The sequence below is a fragment of the Ambystoma mexicanum genome, chromosome 10 (assembly GCF_040938575.1).
Source record: "Ambystoma mexicanum isolate Mex_15411 chromosome 10, UKY_AmexF1_1, whole genome shotgun sequence".
Lineage (NCBI taxonomy): Eukaryota > Metazoa > Chordata > Amphibia > Caudata > Ambystomatidae > Ambystoma > Ambystoma mexicanum.
The window spans coordinates 1556770559-1556788531 of record NC_090932.1 but is presented as its reverse complement, the minus strand read 5'-3'; the positions used below and the strand labels follow the sequence as shown (position 1 = coordinate 1556788531).

The following is a 17973-nucleotide window of genomic DNA, read 5'->3' as shown; positions in this document are numbered from 1 at the left end:
GAGACAAAGGAGAATGTTCTCATGGTAAACTTTAGTAGAAGTGAAGTTGTTGAAGTAGAAGCAGCAGCACTGTGAAGTCATCCTGACATCGATACCTACTGTGAATCCTAAGCGTGTAACTAGTGACATAATAACTGTTAACCAAGAACTGTGCTTCACTAACACTTGTAGAAGTTGCATTTCTTTTGAACTGTAGCAAGTCTTCTTGGATTAACCCCTTAAGTGCCAAGGACGAGCTATCTCATCCTTGACATTACGTTTTGTGTTGCCAAGGACAAGATAGCTCATCCTTTTTGGCACAAAACTGAAATCCAACCCCCGGGCTATGTGAGGAGGAGGTTCCTCCTCACGGCCCGGGGGTTGGAATTCCTTCAGTTTCACGTTGGCGTGCGTAATACACGCCGACATGAAACAAAGTAATTTTCACTGCGGCAGCCATTTTCGGCTGCCACAGTGAAAATGAAAGATGAGTCTCCACCTTTCTCCCCCTCGATCTGCAGCAACATTGTGCCGTTCAGATCGAGGGAGGTGTTGGAAAGGGGAGACTCTCCCCTTTCGAACAACACCTTTTTTGAAGCATTGTTGGGTGCAGTTCGGGCCCAGAGCGCTCAATCCGTGCCCATCAATGCCACTAGACCTCTAGGGATCTGGTGGGGTCCAATACGGGTTGCCCCAAAGCATGAGGCCACACGTATTGGACACCCTGGGGGCAGATGGGTGATCATCTGCCCCCAGGGAAGGGGGCAAAAAGAAAATAACTAAAAAAATAAATAAAAGGAGATTTGGGTGGGGTTGGAGGGCCACTATGTGGATGGGGACCAGCTCATGTAGCCCTCCCTGGGGGCAGTTTTCTGCCCCTTTCTGCCTCCAGGGAGGGCTCATGAGATGCCCCCCCATTCATTGGGGAGGGGGCCACCAGAAATCTTGGTGCAGGCCCCCCCCCCCAAGCATTGGGCTGCATGTATTGACCTGCCTGGGGGCAGATGGGTATCGAAATGGATGGGAGGGCTCTCATGTAGCCCTCCCTAGGGGCAGTTTTCTAGTGTAATCTTGCAATCTGCCCCTACGAAGGGGCAAATGTATTTTTACTGGGGGGTGAGGGTCAGTAGACAACCAGGGATGGCTTGAAAAGGTGGGCCGTGATCGGAGAGTAGTAGTTATGATTTGTTTTTGCTGGAGTGACCATAGGTAACAAATGTTTTTTTGTTTCGTTTACAGCTTTTTTACGCAAGCAGCTGCAATGTTATGTGAGTACTGTTTTTTTATTATTCTATGGTTAGGGACCATTGTCAGTGGGGTGGGTGGTGCTGGGGCTGGATTGTGGGTGGTGTGGGTAGGAGTGGGCCGTCTGGGGAGATATTTTGGTGGGATGGGATATAATTGCAGGGTCAGGCCACAAATTGCCCCTCATGCCAGCATAATATTAGTGCTTCCCTGGGAGTGGCTGTCTCCCACGTGGGTTGACTGTCCACAAGCCCAGGCTGCACCTCTGGCTGTGCTGCGTTACAGATATAACCTCCGGGGAGGAATAGGGAGCCTGCTGGGGCTCCCTGGAACTGCCGCTGGACTTGGGGACGGTCGACCCATGTTAGGGAGAATTCTCTTATAAGGCTAATTTCCCAAACCTAGTGAGTCCCCCAGAAGCTTTGCTGGATTATTGGGGTTTGTTTTTTTCTCCTGCTAAGAGTGAGACTCTTTTCCTCCCACTCTTAGGCATGATTTGAGGTATGTCTTTGACTAGTTGTGTGCTTATGGGCTATGGGTCTTTTACTCCATAGGGCATCATCTGTTTTTCATGTGTGTTACACAGCACCCTCAGTGCAGTAACACAGGTGTATCATAGTGACCTCCAAACATAGACTCCATACCCTGGGACTGACTACTGTATCCCTGGGCATGTAAAGTCACCATTGACTTTACTAGTCCAAAATTGTGCACAGAACCAGTACAAACTATCATATTGTGGAAGTACTGGAAGGGGTTCATTCGATTGCCCCTGGGTCTGTTTTCAAGGGAGCACTGTCCAGTCCCCCCTTGTCGAGTTTCTGGCTGGTGGCAGTAGTTACCACGCAAAATATTCCACCAGAATATTTCCTATGGGATTTTCCCATTGATTTTAAACGCACCACTTTTTGGTGCAATGTTAAAGATACCGCCGGTTTATTTATTTAATATTAAATCAACGGTTGGGTCTTTTTGCCAGAACTCTTTTCTAAAATGGCGTTCGTGTCCGTCTCTGTAACTCTAACCAAGTTCGAGTCCTTTGTTCCACTTTTTTGGCGGGCTTCTCCACAGAAGCCCTCCAAATGGTGCCACTGTCTGGGTTCCACAGGATGTGTGGGGAGGGGAATTGGCACCCTGGACTGAGTTGCCTTAGCAACCCAAGTCGCACTCTATTCTGATTGCCCCGGTGGTGAGCCGCCCGGCTCACCACCTAGCATGTGTGAGTGGCATCTAGGCTGTTGAATGGGGGTTTTTCTGCATAAAAGCAGGGCTTTTGGGACTGGCACTTCAGAAGTCGCCACAGGACCTAAGAATCCGAAGAGGGAAGAAGCTGAGCCATCTGCAACGACGACACCACCGGTGGAGCCCTGCTGCAACAAACTCACCACTTTCCCAACGACAAGAGAAGATCTTCTGCTGGACGAGTCTTCTTCCTTTGAGCTGGTGGGATCAACCAGTTCGCCCCTTTTGCCTTCCAAAGACGTCTCTTGGTCGAATCGCCCGTGCCAAGCACCCTGGAGGCCGGATAGCCAAGCTTCACCACTTTGACCGTGAATAAAAGGAATGCACCTTTTAACCGACGAACTCCGCGGCTGGTTTCATCCCTGGGCAGTGCAACGACTCCAAGTTTCCTCCTCGACGAGATCCTCTCTTCCCCTGGTCAAAACAACGAACTGCAACCACTGCCAGGAACAACTGCCACCGCTGGAGCTTCCTCTCTCTTTAAGGTACAGTGTTCTGCCTGGCCTCCCTTTCCACGGATTGCTAAAGGTGACCCTTAAATCCTTGGCTTTCCAACTGGGTTGGCCCCAGACCTTCTAACTTTACTTCTTGAATCACCCCAACCTCTTTTGAACATTCTGCAAAGACTTTTAGTGCGTTTTAAACTGTGTGATCTTGGGCACATTTCGCTTTGCTCCATTTAAAGTGGGCCTGGCCTATGAACTTTGGCTCTACAGTGTATACTGCCTTTACTCCCTTGCTTTGAACTTCTAAAAGTGTTGGGAACTGTTTTATTTGTATGCCCTGCCTTTTTCTCTCCCTTTAACTTAACTATTGGAGTGCCATCTAGGTTACCCACTCACATCTGTTTTAACAAATGGTGGTGTTTTAACTCTGACTTGTCTAATAGTTATCAAGGGAGGTGTCTATGCTTTACCTGACTGTGTTCTAACTTGCTTTTGATTTAGAATGCTAGTGTATTTCCTAAAGTGTGTTTTAAATAAATAATTATATACTTTTGATACAAAGCTCTGGTCAGTGTTTGTTTGCTCTACTGTGTTTTTAGCCCTATAGTGTATACTCTATATACTGCCCTACTCTTCTTGAGAGAAGTCTGACTGCTCAGCCACAGCTACCAGGTAAATCTGGGTGGTGCAGACTGCTACCAATTGGGTTTACTTCTTGCTCCTGTAGTCTTAATCTTCTTGCAGTGGTCCCCAAGGGAACTGCACAGGATTCTGCCTAACAACCCACATTGGAGACAAGGCAACCAAGGCTGGAGGCATCACCTCCGACCATCCTGGAGTTTGGCTGGCCTGCGTTAAAGCTTTTCCCTCTTGGAAAGGATAGGGGCCCTGCCGGGGCTCCCTGGAACTGTGGCTGCACTTGGTGATGGTCAAACCACGAGAGACAGCCGCCCAAGTCCGGGGACAAACCCCCCCCCCCCGCCAACTATCCTGGAGATCTGGCGGTCCTGCAGTACAGCTTCTCCCTCCAGGAAAAGATGGGGAATCTGCTGGGGCTCCCTGGAACTACCGCTGTGATTGGAGATGGTAGACCCACATGGTTGACGGATGCCCCTGGCCGGGGACATCATCTCCAACCGCCTTGGAGTTATGGCTGGGCTGTGTTACAGCTTTTCCCTTCAGGGAGGTATTGGCACACTGCCGGGACTCCCTGGTGGGGAAAAGCTGTAACACAGGCCAGCAAGAACTCAAGGACGGTTGAAGGTGATGCCCCCGGCTATGAGCATTCGTTTCCCATGTGGGTGTAACGTCCCTAAGCACAGCGGCAGCGCCAGAGAGCCCCTGCAGGCTCCCTTTCCCTCCCCAGGGGGAAATTCTGTAACGCAGCCCAGCCAGTGCTACAGCATGGGCAGGGGTGCCAGTATCTGTCCCAATCAGATTTGCTCATGGCCATGAAGACCGTGGAGAACCTCCCTCTCACCCCTTTTGGTACATCGATTAGCCGGAATCACATTCTCTCATGTTGTGGTTCTCCACAAGTATCAAACGCGGCCTTGACAGGGATCTGAGATGGGCATTATTTGTTTGCCACAAACCTTACAGGGCTTCGACCCAGATTGAGGTGATATGACACAGAAGAAAAACTTTTTATCAAGTGGCTGGTCCGTGAAGACTTAGGTCTCTGACGGTGGAAAAGGAACTGAGCTAAAAGGGTGTGCAAGGCTCAGTATCTATGTTGGTAGTGTCTCTTCCGGCATCTAAGTCAACACAGAGTCATGCGGCAACCCCTGGTGGCTGTCAAATATTTTTTGGCCAGTCTGCACCTGGAGATCAATTTCAAGAGATATGTAATATGTGAGAAGAATGAAGCCATTCGAAATAATAACTCATTTCGGACACATTATGTAAAAACATGCGCTATAGCAACAGTATGGACTTTTCTCAATAGGATTTTATCATAAAGAGGACTTGATGCTACAGAGAGATTGTATGACTTGCGATACAAGCTGCAGCACAGTACAACAATGAACCATTTTGAATATAACCTTGGACCAGGACTTCTCCCCTTTTCTTCACCTGCATATCCTGCTCCCCACACTCGTTCTCATATCCTCCACACATACACTCAAATCCTCTTCACCTCACATACTCCCTTCATCCCATCAGACACCCTCATTGGCACCTTCCGCCCTCAGTCTCTCACACTCACTAGGTTCTGGAGAGCCAGAGGCCGAATCCTCCTCTGCGTCCTTGTTCTGCGGTCCTTGGTTCATCGCTGTGGACACAAAAAGAAGCACTTCATAGCAGAGAGCATTGGCAAGAAGCATATTTTGAACACCATTTCTCATGTTTTCCCTTCATTATTACCTCCACTGAAGCGCTGAACTCCATTCATAGCATTGTGACTGCTGACCAAGCAGCTGGAAAAATCTTCCATCGCACCAACGCCACCAAGGAAAGAGATGTTGTCCCCTGGCTGACGAGAGGCCATATGCCTGTGTAGATGAAGGAGCATCATGAGCAATGCCAAACTGACATTAACAAAGTAAAGGGATCACGGCTGTAAAGGGACCAGTGCTGGAAAATTCAGAAAACGGTCAAACTCCATTTAAAAAATAAAATCTATTAACACAGCAACAAAGGATCATATACAAGTATTGTAAAACATTTCCATAACAGTCCACATTAGATGATCTCAAATCTAACCTCCATCAGCGACCCCTTCTAAAAAGAAATCTATCTCAATAATTTCCCTAATACAAATTGCCTAAGTTCGTCACCTACACCCCGATATCAACCCAGCAATATGGGTGCACAGGACAGGGGGAGGGAAACGGCATAGATGACATGGCGAAAAGCCACAACTATTCTGTCTAAAGAACGCTCCTCTTGCTCCAGCAGGAAAAGGGAGCCTCATAAGCAAAACCCAAATCAAACTGTATTCCAGGCAAGCTCTTTCCAAACAATCAAACACATTAGACCCAAATGAAGATACCCCAGTTCAAATATGCCGAAGAACAGCACCAGGAACAAGTATGTCGGGGGTCACACACCACTTAATTGTTCATGGCATCTGCCTTCCAAAAATGCTTTGCAGCCTCCTCTTACACAAAGATGCATTATTTCCCCTCTCATACAATCCTCAACCCTGCCAGTGGCCAATGGCAGGATAGATACCTGCAATCCAAGCTGAATTAGTTGTCTCTGAGCCAAAAGCAACTCTTCCATTTTCTGAATTGTGGGTTCCAATCAGGAAAGATCAGGATTCTCCTGAAACATGATGTATTGCGTCTAGGTTCCATCAGATAAGGAAAAAGTTACTTACCTGTAACTGTTGTTCTCCAGCATGGGACTGGCATGGATTCACATGCTCATGAATATTCCAAGTCGTCAGGCCGGGAATCCTCAGTAAAAGAAAAAACAGTTTCACTTTCATTTATAAACTGTCTTTCTCCTATAAACCAATCACTGAGCTCTGGGTCATACTGCCCCAGCCAATGACTGCCCTCTCCCCAAGCTCCTCCTCTGGCATCCATCTCCAGATTTGGTACCACGTAAAGTGGCAGCATGATCAAGAAGAGCCACAGAGGGGCAGGAGGGAGGGTTCGCACGTGGATCCATACCAGACCTATGCTGGAGAACAGTTACATGTAAGTAACTTGTTCCATTTCCGGCATGGGGTCTGGCATGGAATCACCAGCTCATGAATAAAGAATACATAGCAGTACATACATACACAACCACGGGAGGTGGCAAGGCTCAACAGAAGCAATTACTCTTACCTCCTCACCAGACTCACCTTCAAGCGAACAGGTTGGGTAGCACTACTTGGCCGACTCCAGACTCCTCTCTGGAATCCCTGTCGATGCAGTAGAATTTCGTGAAGGTGTGTGTAGACCTCCATGTAACAGCCCTTGTGGATGTCCAGCAGGGGCACACCAGACAGGAACGCCGTCGTTGCAGCGATCGCTCTGGTAGAGTGGGCTCTCGGACTGCACTGCTAGGCAACGGTCGGTTTAGCAACCGTTCACAATGAGTGATGCAGCCGGAGAACTACCTGGAGATGGAAGCCTTGGAAAGGGCCTTCCCATGGTTCACAAAAGGCTGGGACGTCTTCCCGAAACTCTTTGTGCGGGCCACATTAAACTTCAGTGCTCAAGCCACATCTAGCAAGTGCAAAGTCATTTGAGCCTGCGACGAAGGATTCGGAAAAAACACATTTAACACCAAGGGCTTGTTGAGATGAAATTTCTACTGAACATTGGGCATGAAGGAGGGGTGCGTCCGTAGCACCACCCTCATCTCGTGGAAAGTCAAGGAAGGCCGCTTGCAGGACAGGGTCTGGATTTCACCTACTCTCCTGGCAGAGGTGATGGCCATGAGGAAAGCTGTCTACCAAGACAGGAACTTGAGCGGAGCTTGATGAATCGGCTCGAATGGGGCCCCCCATGAGCCTAGTCAGCACCACGTTGAGTTCCCACGCTGGGGCAGACGCCTTCACTGGCGGGAACAAACTGAACAGTCTTTGGATTAACTCCTTCACTAGAAGGTGTGACCAAAGAGAAGACTGTCCCGGAGAACTGGTGTAGCGGTAGATAGTGGCCAGATGCACCTTGATCGAGGTGTGCGCCACCCCCGACTTAGCCAACGACAACAAGTACGGAAGGACCTGGGGGGGGGGGGCAGGCGTGACCCTCAGAGGGTTAATCTTCTGTGACCGGCAAGAGGTCGCAAAACGCTTCCATTTGTGTCCGTAGCACTTCAGCGTCAACAACGCTCTGGCCTCGGCGAGGACTTCCATGAAGTCTGCAGGCAGCTCGTAACCACCAAACTCTAATGCTGCGGGAGCCAGGTCTTCGGGTTCAGCAATGCTGGGTCGTGGTGCAGGATTGTGCCTCCTTCCCAGGCGAGAAGATCCACGACCACTGGTAGCTTGACTGTTGACTGGAGGGGAAACTGACAAGTTGAGAAGGTCCAGGTACCAGATTTGCCTCGGCCACGCTGGCGCGACGAGGATCATCTTGCACCGGCACCATCTGAGTTGACTGATGACTCGTAATAGCAGCGGTAACAGAGGGAACGCGTACAGGATCAGGCCGTCCCAAGGGAAGGAGAATATGTCCCCCATGCTCCCCGGCTTGGGAAACCTGCTGGCGAACGTCTGACACTTGGTGTTCGCCGCCATCGCAAACAGATCCATCTGGGGACTTCCCCACTTGAGGAAGAGGTTGTCCACTTGATGCTGCCGAAGCTCCCACCCATGACAAGAGCGCAGCTCCCTGCTGAGGGAGTCGGCAACAGTGCTTTTGATTCCCGCCAGGTTGAAAGGAATGAGGAACATCCCCTGGGTGACGGTCCAGTGCCACGACTCCTGCGTCTCTCTGGCGAGCGCCTGGGATCTGGTGCCCCCTGCTTCCGGATGTAAATCCTTGTGTGGGTATTATCTGTGAAGACCCTCACCACTTTGCCCTTGAGGAATGGAAGAAATGACTTGAAGGCCCAAAACACAGCCTGTAGTTCCAGGACGTTGATGTGTAGCGCCTTCTCTTACGGCAGCTACAGGCCTCTGGTGTGGAGACGTCCGGTGTGTGCTCCCCATCCTTCCAGGGAATTGTTAATCGTGACCGTCTCCTGGTATGGAGGGCTCTGGAAATCCGTGCCTCCGGTGATGTTGGAGCGCATGCCCCCCACTTTATCGCTCGACGGAACTCCTCGTCGAGCACGTTCCTGTCTATGAAGCTTCCGGACACCTGAATCCAACGGGAGTCCAGGAATTCTTGGAGCAGTTGCATCCGCAACCTGCAGAGCCGGACCAGGTAGATGCATGACAACATCATGCCGAGCAGCGACTTGATGGTCCTCACTGTGGCGGTCTTCAGTGCTGACAGCCGTTGCACCTTGCCCAAAATGGCAGCTATTCTCTCCTCCAATGGAGCCGCCAGACATGACACTGTGTTGAGCCTGGACACCAGGAACAGCGCATTCTGCGATGGAGTCGAGCAGGATTTTTCATTGTTCACGAGAACCCCAGATCCGTCAGCAGCCAGACGGTCCTCTCCGTGTGATCGATGTTGTTGTCCTTTGACTTTGCTCAGATGAGCTAGTTGTCGAGGTAAGGGTACACACGATTCACTGTAGTCGCAGATGGGCCACCACCGGAGCCAGGCACTTCGTAAAGATTCTGGGTGCCGACTTCAGTCCGAACTGGTAGTGCTTCCCGTGCATGACGAAGCACAAGAACTTGCAATGTTTTACATGAATAGGGACGTTGAAGTATGCGTCCTCCAGATCCAACGACAACAGAAAGTTTCCCTCCTCCAGTTGGCCGAGCACATGCTGCAACGTGACCATCCTGAATTTCTGGAACTCGATGAACTTGTTGAGCCGTCGTCGATTGCCTATGGGCCTCAAGCCCCCAGTCTCCTTTCTTACCTGAAAGTATCTTGAGTAAACTCCAAAGTCCTGGAGTCGCTTCAGAACCAGCTCGATCGCCCCTTTTCTTAACATCACCAAACCTCCAGCAGCAGCGGACGGATGTGTTGTTCCTGCCGGGCCACCGTTGGTATTCGCTGACACTTTCGCTGAAACTCCAAAGTGTGTACGTGGGCGAGAGCATCCAGCACCCATCGATCAGTGGAGATGTTTTCCCACACGCTGACAAAGTTCACCAGCTGGCCTCCCACTGGGGTGCAGAGGTTGGAGCCCGACGTCTTGTCCGGTTCAGTCCTGCTTGGAGGCTGGCACGTCGCCATGGGAGCCTCGACGGCGGCCACCTCCAAAGGCCTTGGAACGACCCCTGTAGGCTTCCTGGGTTGTGGGACGGGAGTGTTGGCGATAAGAGGACGATCCACTGCCGAAACTCTTTGAAGACATCCCCGACTTCCCTCCTGAGGGACGAAAGGACAGACGGTGCTGTTGCAGTGTGCCCAGGGCACGGGACGTCTCTGTGTCAGCTTTGATGGCTTGTAGAGAATCATCAATTGCCTTGCCGAAAAGATTGTCTCTGTCGAATGGCATGTCCAGGACACTCATCTGGACCGCTTTTCTGAAGTCGTTGGACTTCAAACAGCCATGATGATGGAGCCAAACCCCGTCTCCCATCTGGCAGAACCCTGTGTCCACAATGTCCAGGGCCACAGTGATGGCGTGGTCTGACGTCACTTCGCCACGCCACCTCGCCCTCCTGAAGGATCTCAATTGCCTCTACCCGTTTCTCCTCGGGGAGGAAATCCAGGATCGGAGCCATCTTGTACCATAGGTCCTGGTCGTACCTGGCCAAGATCGCTAAGGTGTTGGCCGCTTTGACCGGCATCATCGCCGAGTAAATGACCTTCCGTCCCACAGCATCCAATTTCTTCCCCTCGCCGTCCAGGGGAACAGAGGTTGAAGACAAAAGATTGGACAACTTCTTCCTTGCCTCAGCCGGGACCATCAATGGTTGCGACTGCAGACATTTGGGGCACAGACTCTGCCACTCGATATTTCTTCTCCAGCCGGTCCCTCTTTGCCGGTGCTGAGGAGGGGTTCTTCAGAAGTGCCAGCCCCTCATCCCAGATGTCGTTAAGGAGCGGTACTGACATAATGGTCTTCCTTTTCACCTCCCGGCGTTGGTACAGGAAGTCTTCCCTTTTCTTCCCTTCCGGGGTGAGCTGAAAAAATGAAGACGCACAGGCGATCATGGAGTGGAAGAAACCCACGTCGTCCGGCGGAGAAGCCCTTGGTGGCAGAGAGAGTCCACCGTCGTCATCGGTGTCCGTCGTAGCCATGTCTGTCTGCATGTCCCTAGGAGTGGTGGAGTTGGAGGGGGGTAGTCCAGTGATGGTTGGAGTGGAGGCGTAGCCTGCCTCCTCCTTTTCTTTGGCGGTGATGGCCCCGGTGTCAACGGGGTCGCCGCCGGTGGATTTGCTGGTGGTGCCGTCGGCATCCTCTGCTGAATCTCTGACACCAGTGTGTAGAGGATCGAGAGAACGTCCTGCAACAGGTCTCTGGGAGGTGCCTGGGGGATAGAGTCGCTGGACCCAGATGCCAATGCCGTCGCCCCCTACCTCGTCATCGTCTCCGGCGGGCGATCCCTCATCGTCACCAATTACCTGCGGGATAGTGTGGATGGAAACAACGTCTTCCTCATCGGACGAAGAAATATCCATGCCCTGTAGTTCTTCCACACCGCCCCCCTTTCTTCGGGTCCTGAGGGATCGGCTTCAGGCTGAGGTCCGGCATCCTCCTCTCTGGAGTCTTCTCCACTGGCTTGGCCGAAGCCTCCCGCCTTGGAGGGAGCACCGCTGTGGCCGCCAGCGGGGCACCCTGGACCGGGTCAGTCCCTTTCTCCTTCGAGAGGGCAGCAGCAACCATCTCGATGGAAGAGGACATCTTGGCCTGGACCACCTGGGCCTTAGCTGGCAGGACAAACACCTTGTCCTGGTTGGCCCTTTCCGGTTTCTCTCGCAGTTTCCCCGGGGTAGCTAACTTTCTCTTTGATGAAGAGCTGGCACGATGGCTGGAGATTGAGGCTGATGTAGACTATGAACGCGCCCTGACCGTCGCAGGACCCAATTGCGCGACGACCCCGGCGGGATCAGACTCGCAGTGCTTGGCCTTGTCTTGGGTCCTCACAGATGGAGCGCCCTCAAAGGACTTAGAAGCCCGCTCAGGCCCGGTTGGATCCGGATGAGGCATGCCGATGTGGACCACACGGGGTAGAGGCCATGGCCTTGAACAACATCGCCAGCCAGGCGTGTCAATCCTTCATCGTGCGCTTGGAGAAGCCACGGCAGATCTCACAAACCTTTTCCTTGTGCGCCGGGTGTAGACAATACAGGCACTGGGAATGCTTGTCGTCCACGAAAACATTCCACAAACCGCAGCTGGTGCACATCTTGAAGAGGGAAGCTCCGTCCTTCTCCTGCGACATGATCTGGCGCCTTCTAGGCCTGATGGACTCCTGGAAACTTCCAAGAAGAAACACTCGCCAATTTCTGCCCTTGAGGGGCGATCAAAGATGCCGAAAAACGGGTCCCCATTAATCTGATGGCTAAACGATGGAGCACACAGGCTCAATTGAACCAAAAACAGAGTTTTCCTACCAAAAAAATCCCGAAAAACGCAGAAAGCTCGAAGAGTGAAACACGAGGACTTCCAACACTTGAACGTGCAGTAAAAATCTGAAGATTGCTGGCAGAGATGGGGCTTAAGGAGGGGGCAGTATGACCCAGAGTTCAGTGATAGGTTTAAAGAGAAAGACAGTTTATAAATGAAAGTGAAACAGTTTTTTCTTTTACCGAGGATTCCCAGCCGGACGACAGGGAATATTTAGGAGCTTTTGAATCCATGCCAGACCCCTTGCTGGAGAACACAAGGTTGATTTGTTCAGATGCTCCAAAACTGCTACCACAGTGCCACCCTATTTAGGGGCACTGGACTTCTGGTAGGCAGTCTGTGCAAATTTAGAAACGTCACTTGCTGCACCCAATAACAGCCACTATTGCCCATGGCGACTCCAGAAGAAAGCTCTCCTAACTCCCCTGTGGGTACGGCAGCCGAGATGCTGAGGCCCCTCAGATTCCTTGTCCTGATTATGTTCTCCAAAGACTCCAGCCTCCTTTCAAGTTGGAAAAACAGACTGGGTTACACATAGCTGAAAGCCCGTAAGAGGTATGTTTGTGTCCACTACACCCTGCGATGCGGGTTACAAAGCAAACACCCATGCCGACACCTATGCCATTTTCTTCTCACTGGTCGTAAATGTAGACAGGAGAGTCTCCATTTCACTCTCAATGGATGCCATCCTTGTGTCCATTTGTTTATGCACTCTATCCAAAAACTCCATGATTTGAACTTCTACCTTTTAGAGACGCTGTGTGGGACTGGTCAGCACCTCTGTGACAATGGCCTTCCCTTTACCTTGATGAAGTCTGCACATGGTCCTTCCTCTTTGCCATTATACTTGCAGACTGGCTCTGTTGGTGGATTGTTGAAGTAGCCCCTCCTCACCATCAGTCGATAAGCTGGATGCAACCATCATATGCTGATGTCCCTCTTGGTGTCTTTCCTGCGACAGTATTCCACGAGTCTACATGCGTTATGTCCTCTCTTTGGGCACTGCAGGTTCACCTCAATGACTCTGGTATTGCTCCACTCCTCACAACACTCCAATCCCAATCACAGGCATCCCTGTGTCTGTTGCCCCAATGTGGTTTCCCCTTCACGACAGCCACTAACAAAGCCTCAGCAGCACACTTTCAAGTTTTGATCACATGCCGCCTGGTAGGAGAGCAAGAACAGACTCTGAATTCCGAATATGGGCTGGGATCCCTTTTCAGCAGTGTATTTATATAACTGGCAATGCTCTCGGTCTTCCCCAGTGTTTATGCATGTCCCAAACACTGTAACTCAGGCTAGGAGATGCGTGACAGGTCGCTTAAGATAAAGTTGTCATCTTCACCCGTCCAGGCACTGCGCCTGACCCCCAAAGTCCCATAATCATGCTAGAGTATGGGTGAAGCTGACATCTGAACTCTTCGGCTGGCTGGTGCTTGCAATGTTGAAGAGTCACTAGTCTGAACGTAGAGGGAAAGAAAACGTTGGTGCAAGATTATTATCTGGACAGAATGTGCTGATGTTAGATGAAATAATGTTTCCTTAAAATGGTGCCAGCCAAAACTTTTTGAAATCTAAGGTTCAATTTGTGCAAGACCTGAGTGGTAATTAGCAGATCTTGGCACCCGCATGCGCTTTGTGTGTCCAGGCCCACAAGAATGTGCTGTTTCTGCACAATAAACTTTGGCTGGTCAATCAGTATAGCTGAAATGTTTTGCTCTCTTTTTTCCCGAAAAGAAGTTAGGTTTGCTAACTCAGACAATGAAAGATATGACACAAAATCAATGAAATTATTGTTTCTTGACATCACGGCTCAGAGGTTATGGGGTTATGGACCAAAGGAGTGTGCATTAGGAGAAAGAACCTTAAAATAAAAGAACAGCAGTGTGTATTGAGATATGCATGGGAAACATGCTTAGGTTTGGTAAAGACTAAGGGAGCAGCTTACCATGTTCGGATGACAATATTGCTTGTCGCCACCTTAACAATTCTGATTACAATAGACTGTTTGAGGATCTGATTGAGTGAATTGAAAATGGTGAGTAAATACACTTGCTTAAAAAGCCCAACCTGCCCCACTTCACCTTAGCAAGCAATAGTCAAAAGGGGTCTTGCTAATCCCAAGCACTGGAATCCACACCATGCCCATGTGTAAACTGAGGCTAAACCTGGGTCATTGCCATTTAGGATTACAAATCGGACAACTGCTCTGTAGTGGAGGACATTTACAGAAAATGTAGAGTACTCAAAACTGGATCGGGAAATAACTTAAAGGGCGTTTCAAAAAGACTTTCTAAAAAAAGTATTTCTCTGTGTATCAGAGACCTAAATTTCTCTGATGGAGGTATTGATGAAGTCACTGATTAAGTGCAGTACACCAAATGCTTCTCTGCTTCCGAGAAAGTAGGAAGGGGCTGCATTAGCTTCATGTTACAGGTATTGTTTGTGTCCTTAGCGGTCATGCAAGATATCTCACCTGCCAGTTGCCTCATGGTACGCCAACTCCAGCAGCTCAGCAGAACTATGTGTTAGCTCCCTCATCCCATTCCCCTGCATTTCTGCCATGTTCTGACGCGTCTGGTGATGGATCTGAATGGCTTCTCCAGAGGGGCCTGCGCATCAAGAGAAATTATATTGAGCACACTTTCGGATCTCAACAACTGCACAGGATATAGAAAGGGACTGCACATCAGCATGCAGCCAGGAAATGTAGAAAGAGAAACAGGAGATATGAGATGAAGAGTAGGGCAGGAGAGAATGGGAGAAAGAGAGAAGGAAAGAGAGGTAGAAGAGGGAAAGGGATTATGAGAGAGCAGGCACACAAAACAGGAGAGGGTAGAAACAAAGCGATATTTAGACAAACAAAAGAAAAACAAAGCGAGAGAAAAAGCAAAGAGAAAAGGAGACAAAAAAGAAATTTGGAAAGACAGAAAAGTGGGATGGTGAGAAAGAGGGGGCAGAGAGAAAAAGAAAGCTAAGTAGAAAAATGTGATGAAAGAAAGAAGGCAAAAAATAAGCAAATGAAAAAGCAAGCAAAGGTAAAAAGACATCTAGAAAGAAAATGTGAGTGTTAAAAATGAGGATGAGGCAGAGAAATGCTGATACAAATACAGGGTTTGTTGATACCCAAAAAGATGTGAGCAAAAAGGGGGCAAAGGTTGTTACGAAATATTTTCTTTTTGCGATTTTCCTCACATAGACTTCTATGGGACACCCTTGCATTTTACTTAGTTTAGACTCCTGACTTGACTGTTTGGAGGTAAATAAAATTTGCTTTACTTCCCTTGTCTTTTCACTAATTCTTATGGGGAAACCGATTAGACCTTAAAACTATCAGTACTGCAAGACTATGGCCCTCATTACGAATTTGCTGGTTTGACCCGCGGCTCACCAGCAAACTCACCTTACTGTTTCCGCCACCCGATATCCCGATGATTGCGGGACATTACGGGGTGTGGCAAACGGTAAGGTCCCATTCCCATGGAGTCTCATAGGACTCTATGGGAACGGGAACACTGAAGCCCCTCCACCGTTACTAACGGTGCTGGTGCTTCAGTGAAAAGTCTGCTGGTAGGGGCCTGAACTACCGGTAGGGCTGACCTGCCAGTGGTTCACTGCCCCTATCGGCAGACTCAGAGTAAGCCGGTCCGGGAACAATGCCAGAGTCAGTTGTACAGGTAGTTTTACCAGCATTTTCCAGATAGGGCCCATGTATCTCTTAGTGAGTTTTTTTTGTATTGTTATAATTGCACACATCACCCTAAAGTGAAAAGCAGTAAAGATACTTTGTATCCTTATAGCTTTTTCTGCAGTCCCTCTTTGGTTATTTAAGTAATCAAAGAGCCTAGGATGATCTAGTGGCAGCAAATATTTTCTACCATGTTTTATACTTTTTACTTGTGCACTTTTGTATGTACCGCACTCTAGAGGGCTTCCAATCTAAGAGGACCAACCCAAAGGTTTTGCTCATCCTTTAGCCATGGTGTAGTTTGGCCTTTTTCCCGCCTTCTCAGGTCAGGAAATTCCATATATAAAAAATGCCTTTTCCCAGGAAAAGCTGCTATTTTCGTGGCCAAAGTGGGGGGGGGAGGGGGTTTGAGTGTGAGCCAAGATGTGGGGCTGGAACTGTCTGGTACCAGTACACATCCTGGTGCCTGAATGTCTGTTGCTGGGTATATGTTGAGCATAGTTGAACAGGGGAAGGCAGGCATGCTGATACTTTTAGACCCATCGGCTGCCTTCGATTTGTTAGATCACGCCTGTCTCTTGAACCGGCTGGCCTCCCCAGGCCAAATCTCAGAGAGCGCCATTAAATGGATCTCCTCATTTCTTGGTAATAGGAGTTCACAGGTGTGCTGGGGAAGGGCCTGTTCAGGACCTGAACCCATTAAGGAGGGGGTCCAACAAGGTGCATGCTTATCCCCAGCACTGTTCAACCTATTCATTAGGCATTTATGTGACTTGTTGACATCACTCAATGTGTATTTTTCCAACTATGGAGATGACACTCAACTCATTCTGGAGTTCAGTGCCAACTACAACCAAGATTTGGAACAGGTAGAGCACATCCTTCGGACCATCAACGACTGGATGAACCTGAACTCTATGCGCCTCAACCCATCGAAAACAGAGCTACTAGTTTTCGGCTCAGTGCACGCTAGAGGTAAACTTTCTGATGACTATGCTTGCATGCTCATCAATAAACATGCTATCCCCATCTGAAAAAAGTGAAAACTCTCAGTGTCTTCATGAATGTGGATGTAGACTCCACAACTCATGTAGACGGAATCACTCACGGCACACACCACCACCTAAATGTACGAAGACATACCAAACCCGTCTGATCCCAATGAAATAGAGCCATGCTGGCTAGGGCAATTACACTATCACGCCTTAACTAGTGCAACTTGTTGCTGCTGGGGGCTTCGTCTTGTTGCATTGATCAGCTGCAGATTGTACAAAAGAATGCTGTACGTTTTGGGTACAATCTATCAAAAAGGGAACACGTATCCAGCTCTAGTAGGGAGCTACACTGGCTTCCCCTCTCGGCAAGGATACATTTCAAGGCCATGACCGCGATTCATAAATGTATATCTGGCTATGCCCCGAAATACTTGAAAGAGCACCTGACGCCACACACCCCATCGTGGCCTCTCCGTTCCAGCACCAAGGAATTGCTAGTGGTACCCAGAGTAAAAAAAAACAGGGGATTGGGAAGATCTTTACCGTTCTAGGCCACTCTACTTTGGAATGCCATTCCCCTTGGATTAAGGAAAGAAGTTCACCTGTCACATTTTAAAAACCTTTTGAAAACCCACATCTTCACTTAGTTCCTTGCCTCCCCCAGGTCTTTTTAATGTCCCGTTGTATGCACTGTCCTGTGTGTTTTGGTGGCGCCCTGATGCCTACAGGATTTTGGCACTTCATACATAAATAAGATAATAAAATAATAATACGTTGTGCCAAGTGGCTATCCACGAATGGATAGCCACTGACCTGATCTTTGATAAAAGGAGGACTGCTGCAGCCATTTTTCATATCAACTTTGGAGGCAAGTCGACCAGAAGTTGACCATGCAAGGACGACTCCTGCAGCTGACCACCACCAACTGCAGTGAAGTCCCAGTGAAATCCTGCTCATCAGCCGATCTCAAGGAGACCTTTGATGGTGCTTTCATCCCTGAACTGGTGGGAAAACCAGTCTCAACGCCTTTTTGGGGATCTGTGACTTCTGATTTGTCGGAAGTCTTCATCTTTTCTTTGTTCAGCTGAAAGGTGTCTGCAGCCGATTCCTAAGCACTGCTACCGACCGAAACTAAATCCTGTGTCCAAAAGTGACTTCTGGACCTGTGAACCTTGGGCCTTCCTCGACCAGACCAAGCACAGAAGACTGTGTGCCGAACAGATTCCGGAACCTCAGTAATGGTCTCTGGAGAAATCGTAGTCAGGGAGGTAAGTTAACCTAC

The 17973-nt window shown here is 49.5% G+C and overlaps 1 protein-coding gene across 8 annotated transcripts in view; it reads right to left on the bottom strand.

Moving 5' to 3' along the window:
- DEPDC5 (DEP domain containing 5, GATOR1 subcomplex subunit) overlaps nucleotides 1-17973 on the bottom strand; it is a 1004325-nt gene that overhangs the window by 308515 nt on the left and 677837 nt on the right. For all 8 annotated transcript variants that reach the window (XM_069619835.1, XM_069619836.1, XM_069619838.1 and 5 more), the window contains 3 exons: nucleotides 14485-14620; nucleotides 5280-5407; nucleotides 5122-5187 (listed from right to left, as the gene is read on the bottom strand). In XM_069619835.1, coding sequence (XP_069475936.1) covers nucleotides 5122-5187; nucleotides 5280-5407; nucleotides 14485-14620 — 330 coding nt within the window. The remainder of the gene's footprint in view (nucleotides 1-5121; nucleotides 5188-5279; nucleotides 5408-14484; nucleotides 14621-17973) is intronic.